We start from the raw sequence: 20,240 nt of genomic DNA, 5'->3' as shown, positions 1-20,240 counted from the left end.
GATCTACCGGTAGATCGCGATCTACTGGTTGGTGACCACAGCCTTAGGGGTACTCAAGAGAAGTATGGGGGGTACATCAACACAACTGAAATTTGGAGAAAACTGATTTTTTTTATTTAAATTTTTCCGTGCTTTATTATTTTTGTACTTTTTACACCCAAAACTTTCATCACCCACCCAGATATGATTAAATTGTTTAAACAAATGTGTTGCAATGATAGAACAAAATTTGTGTGACTGAAAACTGTAGATACTGGGGATACTTTTTTTTAAAAATAGGGGTACTTTATAAAAAAAAGATTGAGAAACACTGTTTTAGAGCCTATTTACATCAGTCTGAGCAGAAAGGGTCCAAAGCAGGGCTGAGGCTTTTGCCAAGCATGTCTATATATCTTTCTAATCTCCTTGCAATATACCTATTGTGTATATCGATCTTAAAAATACCATAGGGTATGTTGAAGATGTTTTAATCAAAGATGTTTATTGAATCATAGCATATGTCATTTACAACTTAAAACAGTTTTAGCATATCAAGAAATGAGTAGACCTGTATATCAGTTTGTGTACATTAGTGTGGATCCACTGACTTTAATGTTTCAGTGCTGCAAAGTGAACTTGTAAGGGCAGACTGGAGAATTCTGTCCATTGTGTTTTCATTTTCAATGTTGTTAGCTTTATTTATTTAAAAAAAATCTATTTTAGCTACCTGTTCACGCCCTCTGAGCACAATATTTTAGGATTACAACAATGAAGGAAAATGTGAAACTATGTTCTTTTTATATTCTTTTGATGTTAATGATTCTTGAATTTCATTTTCACAGTGTGTTGACAATATAAGATGCAATGGTTTAATGACCATAGTGTTTGAAGAAAACTCTAAAGTCACTGTGCCACATATGATCAAGTGAGTGCAAGTTTTTTTTACATGGGAATAATGAAATATTTTTTAATTATTGAAAGCTTAATATGATGGACAGATTGAAATTTTGGAATATAACAATTTTGTACATTTTTGTTAATCCTACATCCAAGTTATTTACTTGTGCCCATAATATAAGAAGTAGGGAGTACCAAATAAAATTAATGAGTAGCCTGCTTAAAACAAACAAAAGGAAGTATTTCTTCTCATAATGCACAGTCAACCTGTGGAACTTCTCACCAGAGGATTTTGTGAAGGTTTTAATGAGGTTCTAAAAAGAACTAGATAAATTCATGGAGGACAGGTCAATCAATGCTTATTAGCCAGGATGGGTGGGAATGGCATCTCTAGCCTCTATTTGTCAAAGGCTGGGAATGAGTGACAGAAGAGGGATCATTTGATGACTATCTGAGGCACTTGGTGCTGGCCACTGTCGGAAGACACGACACTAGGCTAGAAGGACCTTGATCTAAGCCAGTATTGCTGTTCTCGTGTTCTCTTTTCATCAGGTAATTTTCCTAGAAATGTCACTTTTATTTGTTGGCAGCAATTTTCAGTACTTGATTTCAAACTCATAGCATAGGAATACTTCGGAGTTCCCTTACTGTTCTATGTGTACATTATCGACCTTTATCCAATAGAAATGTTAAGAAATAGAACAGAATATTAGTACCCTTTTGTGACTTTGCCACAAGGTCATTTCTCCTTCTGGACCTACACAGTACCAAGAGATCACTTGGCAGCACCTTAAATAAATGTTGCTCTTCCTTTCTGCACCTTGATGTATTCAAATAAAAGCATGTGAAATTTTCTCTCTGGTACATACCTAGAGGTTAAATCTGATGATTTTTTTTTACTATCTAGAAATAATGGACTTTTCTTATTTTGATTTTGTTAATGATTCTGCAATGCAAACATTACTACTACCTATTAAGCATAGACAGAGTGCACAGCACTTTCTGAAACATAGAGACATATTCCCACTCCCAAAAAAACGCACATTCTCAACAAGCCTGCTAGGGTAGTAATAATATACTTGAGGTCAGCATCATGTTTCAGAGATTTTTTTTTCCCCTTTCTATTTGACTTTGCAAATTTTTTGACATTTAAAAGTGTGTTATTGTTTCAGATGTCTGCACTTGCTAAACCAAACGATTTGTGTGCCACTTCAATAAGGGCATCATTTAACAAAGAAAACTGTGTTCTCCTTCGAGTGGTCCCCGTGGGTGCTCCACTGTGGGTGCTGGTGCATCCTTGCGCCAGTGACCGGAGACTTTTCTAGCCATTTCTGCCTTGCCGCGGCGCCTTCTAGTGTCGTTGGAATTGAAGGGCGCCTGTGTGCGCGGCTCCTCAGTTCCTTCTCTACCGTCCTCGGCAGCAGACGGCGCCCTCTGTTCTCCTTACTTCTCTCTAAAAATAGTAAAATACCTCGTTTTATTCCCTAGTTACCTCATCATCCAAATTTTTAGCCCTATTTGCCTCCCCTGTCTAGTTATTTAAAAAAAAATGTCTTGTTGTGGCTTGCCGCTTTCCCCCAACCCCTCATGCCCGGCTCGCCGGGCTTCAAACTCTGCGAGTCATGTCAAGATGCCATGCCTGCTTCCGACGGGCACTCCAACTGTATTAAGTGCCTTGGGGAGGCGCACCAGACTCAGAAGTGCCTGCACTGCTCCAAACTAACGGCGAGGGCGCACCGAGACCGAGCCAGTAGACTAAAGACTCTCTTATACGAGAAGTCCCTCCGTCCCTCCTCAGAGGGAGCACTGAGGATAGGCCGGGAACCTCCAGCGTGGCACAGCTTAAGACGCTGGCATCGCACAAAAGAGCTCATTCAGAGCCAAGGCAAAAATCAGCGGCACCGACTGCAATGGCCGTCCTCGGCACCAATGGCGCCATCGAAAGAGTGCACAGCACCGAAGCGTGCGAATACGGCACCGTACTCGGCACCGAAAAAGGCCCGTGCCGACAAACCACCTTTGAGTGCTCCAGTGCCGGAACAAGCCTCAGCACCGTCAACCCCCCCGTTGGCGGTGCCGCTACCACTGAAACCGCATCACCCCGCACCATCTCAGAGGCGTGAGCCGTACCGATCCCCGGTGCGGAGCCACACCTCTTCGGCACCGCCGTCCCCAGGTTCCTCTATCCACTTGGTGAGATCTAGGCACTCCTTGGCCGCTTCTCACTCAGTCGGTGACATCGGCACCGAACCAAGGAGTAGGTTCTCATCACAACACTCTAACCCGGCACATAGACCTCCATCCTGGCAGCTGGCTGCATCCATGGTATGCGCAACAGTATGCTTACCCATCCCCGCCATATGCCACTCAATGGCAACCCTGGGAGCCACGTCCAAAGAAGAGTCACCACCGACCCTCTTCTACTATTTCCAGGCCACCTCCTCCCTTGCCTCCTGCCACTGTATCTGCCACTGAGCTGAATTCTCCAGCCCCCTCAGACGCACACGACTCTCTCTCTGAAGGCGAGACCAGATCTCCTCTACAGAATTCCTCCTCATCCCCAGACGAAGTGGTCACTACCGAAGCCCCACCATTGGGAGATGACACAAAAGAATTTCAGGAATTGTTTAAAAGAGTCGCTATAGCTCAGGAAAGAGATCTCCAAGAGGTGCAGGTCAAACAATATCGCCTTCTTCGTACGCTTCAGCCGCCAACCGCCTCTAGAATTGCTATCCCCATGGATGAGGCTATTATGGACTCGGCCAACAATATCTGGCAGACCCCAGCATCCGTCACTCCAACAAATAAGAGAGCAGACCGTAAATACTTTATCGCTCCAAAAAATATGGACTTCCTTTTTACCCACCCACCTCCGAACTCCCTAGTAGTGGACTCGGTACGTCACAAGGGTAAACAGTCTAATCTAAGAACCACCCCACAGGAGAGAGGCCACAAGAAAGTGGACATTATGGGCCGAAAGGTTTACTCTTCATCCACATTACTCCTCAGGGCTGCAAACTATACTGCCATGCTTGTGGACTATGGCCACACTAATTATTCCAAGCTCCAGGATCTCCTCCAACACCTTCTGGAGCATAAACGGTCAACCCTGCTCAATATTATGCAGGAGGGCCACACCATCTCCTGCACAGCCTTACAGTCCACTATGGATGTGGCAGACACCGCAGCTCGAATTATGGCCTCGGCGATAGTGCTCCACAGAATTTCCTGGTTACAAGCATCTGGGGTACCTAGGAAATCTACAACAAAAGGTTGAGGACTTACCCTTTGATCGAACCAACCTTTTCGCAGCTAAGACCGATGAGGTGTTGCATTCTATGAAGGACTCTCGTACTACTCTCAGGATCCTTGGAATGTATATTCCTCCATTCAAGAAAACTAGGTACCAGCCTTACCAACACCCGAGAGAGCCGTTCAGGTAACAACCCAAGTACGATTTCTGCAACCAAAGATCTCAGCGCCGTAGACCACAGCGACAACAACAGCACGTCGCACCCCATCCACCATCGAGCAAGTAGCAGGTTTGAAGGTCAGGTCGAGAGCCAGGAAGCCAATCCACTGACACTTCCAACAGGTACCCTTCAGTTCCACCACCCCCTCCAGGCCTTTTTCCACCAATGGTCCCTCATCACTTCAGAAAAATGGGTCTTGGATCTGATTCAATCTGGTTACATTATCCCCTTTACCTCCCTTCCTCCCAAGCACCCTCCTACCCCGTCCCTCTTCAGAGACCCTTCTCACGAAACCGTCCTCCTGTAGGTTTCACATCTTCTTCAACTGGGCGCTGTAGAACACATACCACCACAATTCCGGGGCTGGGGTTTCTACTCAACCTACTTCCTAACCCAGAAGACGATGGGAGGGTGGCGACCCATCTTAGACCTCAGGCGCCTCAACAAATACATCGCATTCCACCGTTTCAAGATGGTCACCTATCAACTATCATTCCTGCGCTAGATCAACATGATTGGCTTTCGGCTCTTGACCTTCAAGACACCTATTTCCACATTACAATTCATCCTGCTCACAGACGCTTCTTACGGTTTACGGTAGGCACCCAACACTACCAATACAGGGTGCTCCCGTTGGCCTGTCCACGGCCCTCAGGGTGTTCTCCAAAATCCTGGCGGTCGTAATGGCCTCTCTTTGACACCAAGGCATCATAATATTCCCGTATTTGGACGATTGCTTCATAAAAGGTGCATCCTTTGACGAGACGAAGGCCATGACAGATACCACAATAGCCCCTCTACTCACTTAAATTACGCAAAATCCACTCTACGCCCAACGCAGAGGCTGGAATTCATAGCTGCCCTCATCGACACAGTCACAGCAAGGGCTACTCTTCCCGAGCACAGGTTTGCAATGATATGTGACCTTATCCGAGCAGTACAAGCTGTGCCGACTGTCACAGTCCGCCTCTGCCTCAAAATCCTCGGGCACATGGCCTCCACGACCTATGTCATCAGCCTGGCCAGATTCCACATGAGACATCTCCAGTCCTTGTTCACGACGGTTTACAGGCCTTCCAGAGACCAACTTTTGAAGTCCATTGCCAGTCCACCACGCCTGATCAACTCTCTGCTCTGGTGGACAATTCCTCAAAACATGCTACACGGCGTTCCTTTCCAACACCCACCTTTCACTCTCACAGTTATAACAGATGCCTCACTCATGGGATGGGGAGCCCACTTAGGACACATCACAGCCCAAGGCAAATGGTCATTTATGGAGCAGACTTTCCATATCAACCTCCTCGAGTTACAGGTGGTCAGATATGCATGCCAGTATTTCGCTCAGTACATAGCTCACAAGTCCATTACCATCATGATGGACAATACCACCTGCATGTACTACATCAACCGTCAGGGTGGCACACGATCCCTTTCCCTGTGTTTGGAAGCTATCAAGCTCTGGAACTGGTGCCTATCACACGGGGTCACCCCTTCGGTTGTTTACCTTCCCGGGATACTCAGCGTCACAGCAGACGCTCTAAGCTGTATGTTTATGGACCAGCACGAATGGGAAATCAACAGTCGCATCCTCACTCTGCTCTTCCTTCATTGGGGCCAACTGGAGGACCTCTTCGCCACAAAGAACAACTGAAAATCCCACCTCTACTGCTCCAGAAGAGCCCTGGGGAAACGTTCCCTCGGTGATGCCTTTTCCATCACATGGGATGCCTCTTTTCTGTATGCCTTTCCCCCCTTCCCGCTCCTGCTCAAAGTCCTCAAAAAGATCAGAACGGATCAGGTGCTAGTCATTCTAGTAGCACCTGCGTGGCCCAGTCAAACGTGGTATCCTTACCTCCTCAGAATGGCGGTGACGGACCCGTATCCCTTTCCTCTCCACCATGACCTCCTCTCGCAGAACCACGGTCAGACTCTTCATCCAGATGTTCTCAAGCGCCATCTCCATGCCTGGCTCCTTCATGGCTTCAGGATGCCGAGACTGCCTGCTCAGAACAAGTGAAGGACATTCTAATTAATAGTAGAAGACGTTCCACCAGGAAAACCTACCTGTACAAATGGACTTGATTCGCTCACTGGTATGCTAAAACCCATGCAAGCCCGCCACACCTCACACCTTTACCTACCTTACTGGACTACTTACTATCCCTAAAACAGTCCAGCCTAGCACTTAGCAGTATCAAGGTCCACGCCGCCGCCATAGTGGCCTTTCACCATTCCATGGATGGCACTTCTTTTCTCGCTGACCCACTGACTAAATGCTTCTTTAAGGGACTGCAGAATACCTTTCCTCCTGTCCATCCACCAGTCCCCATTTGGGACTTAAACCACGTTCTAAAGAGCCTGACAAAACCGCCATTCAACCCGATATCCACTTGCTCCTGGTCTCATTTGTCTATGAAAGTAGCCTTCCTCATTGCCATTACCTCTAGCAGGAGGGTGAGTGATCTTGCGGCCTTGATGTCCGACCCTCCATACACTGTATTTATGAAGGACAGGGTGATACTCCGACCACACCCTAAATTTCTCCCTAAAGTACCCTCCCCCTTCCACGTGAATGAACCCGTACACTTACCTGCCTTCTTTCTGAAGCCTCATGCTGACCCAATCCAGACTGCATGGCACACTCTTGACGTCTGACGAGCTCTGGCGTTCTACGTTGATCGCACGAAGCCGTGGTGAGCCTCACCTAGACTCTTTATCTCTTATTCTGAAAGATCTAAGGGGCAAGCAGTCTCATTTCAAAGAATTTCTAAATGGATTACATCCTGCATTCGAACTTGTTACACCCTATATGGCAAGCACTTACCTGGAACTATCACAGCTCATTCCACCAGGGCGGTAGCTGCCACGACTGCCTTCCTTTGTAACGTTCCACTGCAAGACATTTGCAACGCTGCTACCTGGTCATCTGACCACTCTTTTGCGCAACACTATGCTCTTTCCTCTTCCATAGCATCCTCCATGGCAGTGGGACAGGCTGTGTTATCCAAAGTTACTACTACACGGCTCCAAACCCACCTCCGTGAGCCAACAACTGCTGTGTAGTCACCCACAGTGGAGCACCCACGGGGACCACTAGAAGGAGAAGAAGAAGTTACTCACCTTGTGCAGTAATGGTGGTTCTTCGAGATGTGTCCCTGTGGGTGCTCCACTACCCTCCCTCCTTCCCTTGCTTGGAGCCTTATACTCTAGTGGGTAGAGAAGGAATGGAGGAGCTGCGCGTGCAGGCGCCCTTCAATTCCAACGACACTATAGGGCACCACGGCGCATGCGTGGCGTGGCAGAAATGGCTAGAAAAGTCTCCGGTTGCTGGTGCGAGGACGCACCAGCACCCACAGTGGAGCACCCACGGGGACACATCTCGAAGAACCACCATTACTGCACAAGGTGAGTAACTTCTTCTTTTCCACTTAATATAAGGAAGACACAGGGCGGAATACGTTGGCTGTGGGTCTTAAGAAACCAAAAGTGCTGCAGAAAAGATCAGCCAGTGTTAAAGGAACACTCAGCTTAGTCTACTCCTTCCTCTAGAAAATTGATTTTTTTATAAAAATTGAACAAAAGACAATTTTGCAAAATTTAATGTTACAAAAAGCTTTCAAGATGCAAGATAAAATTTAATTAAAGCATTTTGTAGCTTAAATATTTTCCTATAATGTTAGAAACCCAGAAAATGCAGTGTAGGTGACTTGAATATGTGGTGATGTGTACATTAGAAATTACATACTTACTGAACAGTAAAGAATCTACTCTCTTGAAATTTGTTCTTATAATTTATTGTGTAGATCTGATGCTCGTCTTCATAGAAATGACATTGATATCTGCTTCAGCAAAACATTAAATTCCTGCAAAGTGCCCCAAATTCGTTATGCAACTGTGGAACGTCTCTTGGAGAGATTAACAGACTTGCGCTTTCTAAGTATTGATTTTCTTAATACTTTCCTACACACTTACCGCATATTTACTACTGCAACAGTAGTACTGGAGAAACTCTCAGACATATACAAGAGGCCTTTCACCTCCATTCCAGTAAGGTAAATTCTGTTTCTTCCTCTTCTGTCATGAGATTGTTGTTAAAATGGTCCTTTTTCAATATGTAAATAGTCAGAGGTGTAAGGGCAGATTGGGGAAATGGAACTTTTTTTGTTGTTATAATGCATGATGCTTTAAATAAATATATTTTAGTTTATGCGCTGGCCTTTGGGAGTAAATAAAATAAATACGTTGTTCACACAGAGCACATTTGTTGATATTTTTCATTTCTGATTGTACTCACTAATATTAGTTTTGCTTTTGTTGTGTCTTATTCATAGGTCTTTGGAATTATTTTTTGCCACCAGTCAAAACAATAGAGAACACCTTGCTGATGGGAAGTCACCACATCTTTGTCGCAAATTCTCATCTCCTCCCCCACTGTCACTATCTAGAACTTCTTCACCTGTCAGAATCAGAAAACTTTCATTGACTAATTCACCACTGAACTCAAGAATAGGGGCTTTAGATCTCTCTACTTCTTCTGTTGCCAGCAGTCCTACCTCAACTTACAGCCCTGCAACATCACCACCACCCACTGCTAGCAAAGTACCACTGGACCTCAGCAAGGGCCCCTCCTCCCCGGAACAAAGTCCTGGATCCATAGAAGAGAATTTAGAGAATCCTCGCATTGATCTGTGTAATAAGCTAAGAAGAAGCATTAGAAGAGGTATTATATAACTGTAGTATACTAAGTATTACATTGCAAATATAGTAGTCACCAATATAAATTCAACATTTAGCACATGACTGAAATCCATTATCTGGGCCATAGTAAATGTTTCCTATGGCTTAGCAAAACAATTGCTTTTTGACCATTGGAAACATTTTTTCAGCAATCAAGTGCTTATATCCTTATTTTTGTTATAGTACATGTTTTGTTTAAATTCCCAGTGCTCTGCTGCTTTTGCATCTGGTTTCACCCATGAGATTAACAGTGTGGCACAATGGAACACACCAATGATAGACCTTCAAAGCACAGGGAGAAGGGTAAACGGGATCGAGGGGAAGGACTTCAATTATTCTATATGTCTAAAGGAACAGAAATTACTTAATGAAACCTCTCCTTATACCTTCTTGAAGTAAATGTTATGTGATGTGATATGACTTGTAAAGTATTCACTTAAAAAGGAGGGGTTCTGAACAATGTAAAGAACTCATCTGTTTAGATCAAGTCTGCTTAATAAGGTTAGCTCTACTTTGAGTGCTTGTGCATGTATATTTGCCATTGCAGATGTAGGCATAAAAATGGGCATGGCCACTGCCTATAATTTCTTTTTACTGCCTCCAGTGAGAGTTGAAGCTTTGCATAGGTCTTGAACTTCTGCTAGCTAGCTTTAAGAAAGACAGTTTCTTTTATTCTATATAGTTATAGTTCATTTTAATGTTAGTTTTAGTAAACTTTGAGAGAGATGGGTTAGAAAAGGTGATACTTTTTATTGGACCAACGTTCTGTTAGAGAAAGACAAGCTTTCAATCTGCACAGTTCGTCATGTCTGGCAAAAGAAATCCTAGAATCTGATCTGAGTACAAATCGTGACAGTTAAACATAAAGGGTAACACATGGTGTAGGAGATCACTTGAAATGGAGTGAGCAATACAGGTTAGATCAGTGAGGGCCTACCTAGGCTAATGAGTATGCCACATGAGTGACCTTTCTTGATCTCAGTGGGCTACAAGATTGCCATAACCAATACAATCTTCCTAGAGAGGGTAATTTTGGTAGAATTTGCACGGTGTGCCCATTTAACCGTAGCAGTGCTTTGATTGGATACAGAGGGAGTGCATGGCTTTCACAATGTTGTGTGCAATCAGTACACACCTAACTTTGTGTTTCCTTGCTTTAAGTGAGTGTCACTTTTGTAATACCAGTAGGAAAAAAGCTGTGTGGATGAAAACCAGCAGACTCTGGCAACCCTGTGCATGGGCAATGATAAACAAAATGTCTCATAAGCCAACACAGAACCCTGATGGGCTGCCTGCAGGCTGCCCACCACTGGGTTAAATTTATTACCAAAAGTAGTTTGAAGTGGACCACTAAAGATTAGCAGGCAGGTGAATGTTACAGATGATTTTAATGAGCCAAGACCTCAAGAAATATCTAGATGGAGATGTAAGTCTTCTAGGCATTGCTTATCAGCATCATCCACAGCAGGTTGTCACTGTAGCATCCTGGGTGTCAGGCTGCCGTGTCTCTTCAGGGGCCCTTCAGAAACTCACAAGTCACAAAGCAAGCCAATTACTTAGGCTCCCAATTACTTAGTCCACAGGTTACCTAGTTCCCCCCCACCCCGGTCCAATACAAAGTCTTGCATGCATTTGTGTTTTATTTTGCAATCATCACCCCAGTTTGAGTTGGGCACAGCCCCCAACCCCCAGCAGGCTGGAGGGTCTCTCCCAGGCAGTGGGGCTGACAGCCACCATGGGCCCTGGGTCAAGGTGTGTGTGTGGAGCCAGCTTGGGGTGGGGCCTTGGGAGGAAGCCACAGCCAACCCTCAGCATTGCCTGGACTATGGCACTCTTCTCCCCCTCTCCCCCTGATTTAGAGCTACATGGAGCAGCATTCTGGCTGAAGTTCAAAGGGACATGGGATTCCAGCCACTGCTAATGTGGCAGCAGCAGTGGCTGGAGCCCTGATCCCCTTTGAATCACAGGCCTTGGGGAAACTGCTCCTTCCTCCCTCCCCCCACCCCGCTCCGCTCCGCGTGCCAGCTCCCAGGTAGGGTGACTAGATATCCCAGTTGGATAGGGACAGTCACAATATTTGGGACTTTATTTTATATAGGCACCTACTATTCCACACACCTGATTTTTCACACTCTCTCTCTAGTCACTCTACTCTCAGGCAATGTCCCCTTTTATTTTTTCCATCCATGTGCAGGATAAATTTTGTTATGTGCACTGAAGCATGTGTGGACGTGCCACCACAAGTAGAAACACATGTTTTTCAACTGTGGGTGCTCTGCTAATCAGCTGGGCAGCATTTGAATATCTCCTGGGTGGCCACTCAAGTGCTCAGATTACAGGGAACACTGCTCTCAGGCCTTCCCTGTCTGGAGGGCTTTCTACTGCATCATGTACTTTTCCCCATCTGACTCAGGGCCCTGCAGGAGTCATCTTGTCCCCTGTATCTGCAGACTTAGCTGCAGTTCCCATCTTTTGGCCTCTTCTCTGCTGCTTGCTTTCTGCTCTTTTTATCTTGGGATCACTTGATTCAACTCAGATGTGTTTCATTCTGTACTGATGGCTGGCTTCGCTTCAAGCTATCCAGCCCATGAGGCAAATCACCCCATTACAGAGGAATTCCCCAGCCCATAGGTTCTGAGAGTGCTATAAAGGCAACATATTAACATATAGAAATGGAGAAACTATCACATAACATTAAATTGCTGTTTTTGCAGTGCTTGCAACACCTACAGATTTGGGAGTTAAACAACTGAATGACTTGCACATGTAGATTTTGGAGGAAACTGTATCTAGCACTCTTTTCTCACCTGAGAGTCACTTTGTCATAGTTCAGTATGGTGTAAGGCAGTGTTTCTCAAACTGTGCTCTGCAGAGCCCCAGGGCTCTGAGAGACATCTCCAGGGGCTCTGCGAGGTTGTCAAACTGGAAACATTGATAGGTACAGCACATACAATCAGTGGACTGCTGGGGCTCCGCATAAATTTTTACACAAGTAAAGGGCTCCGGAGCCCCAAAAGTTTGAAAACCGCTAGTGTAAGGAAAAAGGATCAACTTAAAAAAACACCCTTGGTATGATGACAATGGCAGGAATACAGAGTTCTAACCTGTTATTTCCTTAAAGTAAGTTTTCAGGGTAAAAAGGAGTCCGTTAACACAGTTAACTGGGATCAAGTGGCTTCATTACTCATCTTCTACTAAGATCCCAAAAAGTAGACTTAATCTAAATCCAATTTGGCTGAACAAATTCAATTTCTAAGTCAATGCTGGGTTTTTTTTTATATATTTTTGAATATGGCCCATTTGTCATGTAAAAAGAAATGTTCTCCACTTTCCAAATGCTTATTCTGCAAATCTGCCTAGTGGTGGAGACAATTTCACTTAAGCACTGTACTGTAAGTTTTAATGTTGTAACAGTAGCAGGTTTTCAAGTCTAATGTAGAATGCAATAGAGAAACGTGTGTGTTATTTTTTAGTTTTAATTTGGGCACATGTCCTTCTGCCAGCTTACTATTATGGACATTAATTTACTCAATGGAATAATGAGTTCTGCAGTGCTGTTCAGTTCTGATTTAGCAGGCAGTTTTGTGATAAAATCATTAGTGATTTTCTCAGGAGATGTGAATTCTATAATATAAACTGTCCATATCATACTTTTGTTCCCCAGATAGTGTGCTAAGGAGATGCAAAAGCATGATAGGGCTATTTTTAAAAACATTTTAGCACTTGAGGGTTTTCATTAAGTTTTTATTGATGGGCTTTGTTGCAGTTATGTCATTGGTACCTGTGAAGTTGCCTGATATTTTCCCTGTCCTTTATCTCTAGCCAGAGGAATATTGCTGCTGAACTTTATGAAAGAAGTAGCACTGTCAGTTTACCAAAGAGTATCGTAAAGCAAAACAAAAAATATTTGCATAATGTACTTTTTATTTAATGGACCTAATCTTAATACCATCATTGAAACAACATTTATGGTGACTTCACAGAAAGAAGCATCAGGCTCTACCTGCATATTATAATAATTATGTTATATCTTTATACATTTGATCCATTATAACCTTGCTATCCTCTGTGTTTTTCTTAAACTGCAAGTGAGTGCCAAGACATTAACTTCTTCCGTATTTCTTAGGGATCCACATTCCAGCTATCTCTCAGAAATCAGCCACTTTCTATAAAAACTGTACACTTAGAAAAGACCCTTTTTGACTGCAAAATTGAGGGAAATAGCTTCATATCTTAAAATTGTTTCAATGTTTAGGTCTCTTGATAATTGAAAATAATGTTTACACATTTAATGGGCTTTAAATTATGAAAATAATGGCAACCCCAATCCTAACAGAGAGGGCTCTGTACTAATATTCATGCTGTTTTAAAGCAGCAGTTCTAGAGTCTGTATCAGTGGATAGGACAATTCCTGAAAGTACCTCGACAGTTGAGACACCTGAGTTTTCCCCTTGTCGATCTCCCTCAACTCCACGACATCTCCGCTACCGTCAGGCTGGAGGTAAGAAACGTTGCCTTGGAAGGAAACTGTTATGTATTTCCAATTCTTTTTTAATCTCCTGCAAAGATTATTTTCTTAATAATGTGGTTCATTTGTGTTTCTGCTCATTTCTCAGATGTAAAAAAGCCAGCAAAATGTGAGTAACAGTACTCTAGTTAACTGGCATATTAATAACAAGAGACTGTACAGCTTTCTGGGAGCTAAGAAGTGCTGAAGTGATCTATAATATCTGGAACAGGCTATATCTTAGTACAGGAATAATACTGATTCAGTCCTATTCTTATATGAATTCTAAAGACTTTGACAGTTTTTAGGAGCTATTATGGGGGTACATTTTGGGTACCATATGTGATGATTAGATGCCTATCTCCCATTATTGTTAATGGGAAATGACTGTCTGTTCCTCCATGTGTGGCACTGAACATCTACAGATGGTCTCAGATTACTCATTCCAGTATGTGAGTAAATTGCTCAACTGAAGATGAAAGGCAAGAAGAGGTGGATCATCTAATAGCTCTCACATGGCTCTTTTGAATTGTTAACAGAACTACTTGCTGTGTCCATAAGTATTTAGAATGTTGCTCTTTCTTGAAATCTAGATTGTAAGACAACTATTTCCTGTTTGTTATGACCTCCCACCTCAATCCAATCCACCCCATAACCACTAATAATATATGAAAACATTTTATAGTAATTTTAAGCCAACGTTAAACATTATTTACTGGCATAGTTTATGGTTGTGTGTCTCAATTTTTGGTTTGAAAACTCTGGAAATACAAAGCAAAACCATTTGAATGGAAATAGAGGAGATGATCAAAAAACTTCATGCAAAGTGATACCAATAAATTTTTGCAAAGCTCTGCTAATTTTAGTTAACCAGGAAAGAATCTTGTATCTTGTTCAAAATATACCCATGTAGAATTGACACCATTCCAGAGTTCAGTTTTGGGGGTGTCACCCACATTAGCAGTCTCATCACTTGTTTATTCCTTTAATATCAATTTTTACTTTGCTTGGGCTGGCTGTTAAAAATTATGTGATTAGGAAGTAAATTAACCATACCCATTATTACTTTGGCACCATTTTTTAAGCTGTTCAATCATAACTTTCATTTGGTTTGAATAATTTTTTTATTCACATTGGCATCATTTTACACTTTGATAAACAGCATTATTTATTGTTGTGATCTGGTGATAAAATTAAATGACAAATATATTTTTTATATTTTTGTATCTATTACAGAATTTCTTTTCAGTGAGAACATATAAAATATGCACATAAGTAGGCATATTTATGTAAAGAATTGTATATTCAGTATTTACTTGGTGTGCTGAAGTATTGGACAATATGAACATTGATATACTTTTGAGTTGTTGACCTGTATTTGTCTGTTCCCTTACAGCACAGACTGCAGATAACTGCCACTGTTCTGTTTCTCCTGCTTCTGCCTTTGCTATTGCTACAGCTGCAGCAGGGCATGGGAGTCCACCAGGTGAGAATAATTTAGTGCAAGAAAAACATAGCTAGGTCTCAACAGGTAAAGCTGTCCTACAGGCATGTTCACTCTAATTTTAAGTAGTTACTGGTTTGTTCCTTTTATTCCCCGGGTACAGGCAGTCCCCGGGTTACATACAAGATAGGGTCTATAGGTTTGTACTTAAGTTGAATTTGTACTTAAGTCGGAACTGGCGTCCAGATTCAGCTGCTCCTGAAACTGACCAGCGGCTGACTACAGGAAGCCCGAGGCAGAGTTTCTCTGCCCCGGGCTTCCTGGAATCAGCTGCTGATCAGTTTAAACAGCAGCTGAATCTGGACGCCTGGGACAGAGCAGCTGGGGCGCTGCCGGGTAGGTCTCCGCAGCGCCGCACCTCAGCGCTGCGGGGACCAACCCGGCAGCACCCCAGGTGCTCTACCCCAGGCGTCCTGATTCAGTTGCTGCTGAAACTGATCAGCAACGGCTGAATCAGGACTCCTGGGGCAGAGCAGCTGGGGTGCTGCCGGGTTGGTCCAGTAGCGCCGAGGAGTGGTGCTGCGGGACCAACCGGCAGCGCCCCAGCTGCTCTGTCCCAGGCGTCCAGATTCAGCTGCTGTTTAAACTGATCAGCAGCTGATTCCAGGAAGCCCGGGGCAGAGAAACTCTGCCTCGGGCTTCCTGTAGTCAGCCGCTGGTCAGTTTCAGGAGCAGCTGAATCTGGACGCCAGTTCCGACTTAAGTACAAATTCAACTAGCTGCGCCCCTCCCCCCCCAGCAGATCATGGAGACGTGGGCAGTGGGACTGAGATGCACCGCAGTGCCGCCGCCTGGGTCCTCCACATCTTTGCTCCGCGTCTCCCTGGTCTGCAGACCAGGGCCACGCAGAGCAAAGATGCGGAGGACCCGGGCGGCGGCACCGCGGCGCGTCTGGGCGCTCCCACTGCCCACGTCCTCTGCGGCTTTGCTCTGCGTCTCCCTGGTCTGCTGGGGGGCTCCCCCCAGCAGACCAGGGAGACGCGGAGCAGCTTTTCTTGCCCTGGAGAATGCGGGCGGCGGGACCTCAGCGCGTCTGGGCGGTCCCGCCGCCCGCGTCCTCGGGGCGAGAAAAGCCCCGTTCGTAAGTACGGCTCCGACATAAGTCGGATCCGCATAACTCGGGGACTGCCTGTATTTGATTCCCTGGAATAATCAGGCTTCCATTCTGAATGGATATTTCATTGGGAGCTGTAGATGATCAGGACGTACTAGATATACTTGACAGTATTGAAGAAGGAGGATGAAACAGGTCTCATTTTCTATCTTTTTGTGTAGTATTTATGTGCTATGTAATTGACAGACTGTAAGTAAGTCTGTAAATTCTGCGAGAAAAGCTCTGTGGTCTAGTGATTAGATGAAATATTGTAATTCAGGACTCTTAGGTTCCATTCCTAAATTCATTATTGCCTTACTTTGTGGCCTTGGGCACATTTCTTAACTTTTCTGAACTAAATTTCATACTGCATAATGTATGTGTAAATCCAGAGTAGCCCCATTGAAATCAATGTAGTTACTCTAGATGTATGCTAGTCTAACCAAGAGTGAGTATGTCTCAGTGTTGTGGTTTATCTAGCTGTAAAGTACTAGCTGCTTCCTTTGCAGAGTGCTAACATATTCTGTTTGTAAACCACTTTGAAATCCTGGGCTTAAAAGCAATAATATTGTTTCCACTGATTGCAATACACTTTAGATCAGGTACTAATGTGCAAACTAAGATGGTTTGTTTGATCAGAGTTATTTGTTCAAAGTCTTCTCACATTGAAAAGAGAATACACTTCTCATTCAATTAATTTCTGTGATGAATATTGACTGGCTTCTCTACATTATAACTGTTTAATCTCCTTCTATGATTTTTGAAAACCGTAAACTGGCCATATTCAGTTTCATGATCATTATGAGCCTTGACACACAGAGATGCTGCTGGACATCAGCATGTTCTTTGGAAATACACGTGTTCTCTACCTCTCTGTACCAATTCCTACATTTCTGCTAGACAAAGTAATATACTTTAAAAAAATTAATCCCCAAAATTGTTCTCAAAATACAAAGATATCCCACTAAAACAATTATAAATAAATCTCACTTGTACAGCCAATTGACTAGGTTTCTTAGTTTAGCGTCTGTATTATAAAAGAAAAATATAAGAAAGTAAAATGTAAACCATACAATAAAATGTGTATGCTTATCTCAGCCAATATTGTTCATATGTAGATTTTTTATATTCTTGTTAGCTTCATTGTTCCCTGTTCAAAGTCCTCCTCAAAGCCCCAATATTTTCATGATGCTAAATGCTACAAGGGAGGATGTGGACAAATTGGAAAGAGTCCAGAAGAGAGCAACAAAAATGATAAAAGGTTTAGAAAACTGGACCTGTAAGGAAAGGTTGAAAAAAAACTGGACATATTCAGACTCGAGACCTAATAAGTCTTCCAATATGTTAAGAGCTGTTCTACAGAGAATGTTGATTAATGATTCTCCATGTCCACTGAATGTAGAAAAAGATGGGCTTACTTTTTAGTGAGAAAGATTTAGATTAGTTACAGGAAAAACTTCTAATTAGTAGGGCATATAAGCTCTAGAATAAGCTACAAAGAGTGGTGGTGGTGTCCCCATCTCTCAGGCATTTAAAAACAATTTGGACAAATGCCTGCCAGAGATGGTCCAGTCTTACTTGGTCCTACCACAATACAGGGAGCAAGACTCAATAACTTCCCTTGCAGCTCTGTTTTTCTGATTCTTCCCCCCTTGGTGTGTATTCATTCTGACACATTGTCGGGTGGGCAGCCTGCCTCCAGGGCATAGTTCGGACTTCTCTGGTCTAGTTTCAAAGTACGCAGCCCCTATATTAAGGGAACTACGGCCCGCGGGCCTAGTCTGGAAATATGCAGGCCCTGAGGCCTAGTCCTTTAGGCAAACCCCTTCTCGCCGGGGGTCAGTGAAGGGGGCGGTCCTTTCCCACAACGCGCCGAGCCCTCCGGGGCCTTTCCAGCTCCCTGCCCTGAGTCACTTCCTACTCCCTTCCCCTGGTCGGCAGCGGTCCCACCTGTGGGCATTAGCCAGGTGTCTGTAGCAGCACCTTCCGGCTCGGCGTCTGGGGTCACAGTGGCAGGTCCGGTGCCTGGGTCCCATGTGGCTGGCTGGCGGCTCCGACGTTGGGGCCGAGCCCGGCGAGGGCCTTGCGGCGGAAGGCCTGGCGACTCCCTCTCTGGCTGATGGGTCGGCAGCTCTGGAGGTTGGGCCCTCGCTCCTGCTCCGTCGGCTGTCCACCCCGACTGAAGAGGACTGCAGTCCTTTATACCTGGGGCCTCCTGGGAGGATGCCCAGTAGGGTGGCATGGGCGCGGCCCTCTCCACCCCCTGAGCCAGGTGGTTTCCTGGGTATGGAGTGCGGGGCGGGGCCGACCAATCACACACATCCTTTAATTATATGATCATATAATATTTTTTCCACAGGATTTCTGCCTCATTTAGTACACGGGTTGGACAATGCTCTATAAATGAGTCAGGATTGTGTTGTAGTGAATGAGGCTGTTGTGTGTACGATTCCATCTTCAATGAATGAGAAAAAAGGGAGTATTCTTCTTCAAACAATTTAGGTGCTGGTATCCTTAAACCAAAATCAAACCCAATAAAAACAGCAATGAAAAGTTCTATGTACCTGAAATATGAGTCATTACTGCTTCCTTTTTAATATAGTGCCTACAGCTGTTAGAGGGTGCCACAGTCAATGGGAGCTTGCATTTGCAGAATTGTATTCATACTGCAAAACATTTTGCTCCTTTTGTTTGGTATTATTGAACCACAATGCAGCAAAATTATGGGGTTTTCACTCACGAAGCAAAAAGGCAACAAAGGTGGTAACGTCTTTCTTTTTTACTTGTTCCTGTAGTTCAGGAAAGATTCCTTTGGTTTTGACTTTGATCACATGTGGCGCACTAGCATTATGGTGGTTCAGTATTTTAGAACTTTCTGCCTAACTTCAGTGCCAGGCAAATATCTTGAAAATTTAATAAAAGGATCAGAATAAACAGTTTTCGCAGTGGAGCAAGGTAAATAGCGCTGTTCAACATATTCATAAATGATTTGGGAAAAAGGGTAAACTGTGAGGAAGCAAAATTTGGAGATGATACAGAATTATTTAAGATAGTTGAGTCAAAAGCAGGCTGCAAAAAGTTACAAAGGAATCTTACAAAACTGGGTGGTTGAGCAACAAAATGACAGATGCAATGTTGATACATGCAAAGTAATTCACATTGGAAAATGTAATCCCAACTATACATACAAAATGATGGGATCTAAATTAGCCACTGCCATTCCAGAAGAACATCTTGGAGTCATTGTAAATAGTTCTCTGAAAATATCTGCTCAGTGTACAACAGCAGTAAAAACTAACAGAATGTTAGGAGCTACTAGGAAAGGAATAGATAAAAAAAATACAGAAAATAACATAATATCACTATATAAATTCATGGGATACCCAGACCTCAAATACTTCATGCACTTTCTGCTCATCCAGTCTCAAAAAAATGCATTCAAATTGGAAAAAATACAGAAATGAGTAGGAGAAAGGAACAGTTTTGATATGAGGAAAGATTAAAAAGACTGGAAAATAGGCAACTTGTTATGATAGAATGATACGTATAATATCATGAATGGGATGGAGAAAGTTAATAAAGAAGTTTTAATTGCTCCTTCACATAACACAAACACTGGAGTCACCCAATGAAATTAATAGGCATCAGGTTTAGAATAAACATAAGGAAATAGTTCTTCATATAACACACGTTCAACTTGTGGAACTCCTTCCAAGGGTGAATGTGAAGGCTAAAAGTGTAACTGGGTTAAAAAAAGAATTAGCTAAATTCATGGAGAAGAGGTCTATCAATAATTATTAGCCAAAATGGTCAGGAATGCAACCACATGATCTGGGTGTTGCTAAACTTTTGACTGCTAGAAGCTAGGACTGGATGAAAGGGGATAGATTACTCCATAAATTGTCCTTTTCTGTTCACTCCCTCTAAAACATCTGGCACCAGCCGCTGAATTGCAATAATTGCTCTTACCTACTATGGCCATTTTCATGATCTTGTGTTTTATCACTGTTTTATGCTAACTTTATTTCTCTTATCAGCGGGGTAGCT

At 43.6% G+C, this 20,240-nt stretch overlaps 1 protein-coding gene across 3 annotated transcripts in view; it reads left to right on the top strand.

The window, feature by feature from the left end:
• RASGRF2 (Ras protein specific guanine nucleotide releasing factor 2) overlaps positions 1-20,240 on the top strand; it is a 205,051-nt gene that overhangs the window by 107,970 nt on the left and 76,841 nt on the right. For 2 of the 3 annotated variants that reach the window (XM_075932212.1, XM_075932211.1), the window contains exons 13-17: positions 822-904; positions 8,156-8,404; positions 8,684-9,072; positions 13,462-13,590; positions 14,993-15,082. In XM_075932212.1, coding sequence (XP_075788327.1) covers positions 822-904; positions 8,156-8,404; positions 8,684-9,072; positions 13,462-13,590; positions 14,993-15,082 — 940 coding nt within the window. The remainder of the gene's footprint in view (positions 1-821; positions 905-8,155; positions 8,405-8,683; positions 9,073-13,461; positions 13,591-14,992; positions 15,083-20,240) is intronic. The other variant, XM_075932213.1, reaches the window with a different exon arrangement.

Source organism: Pelodiscus sinensis, chromosome 6, assembly GCF_049634645.1.
Source record: "Pelodiscus sinensis isolate JC-2024 chromosome 6, ASM4963464v1, whole genome shotgun sequence".
Taxonomy (NCBI): Eukaryota; Metazoa; Chordata; order Testudines; family Trionychidae; genus Pelodiscus; species Pelodiscus sinensis.
The sequence above is the reverse complement of the archived record's forward strand: the minus strand, read 5'-3'. Positions and strand labels throughout refer to the sequence as shown.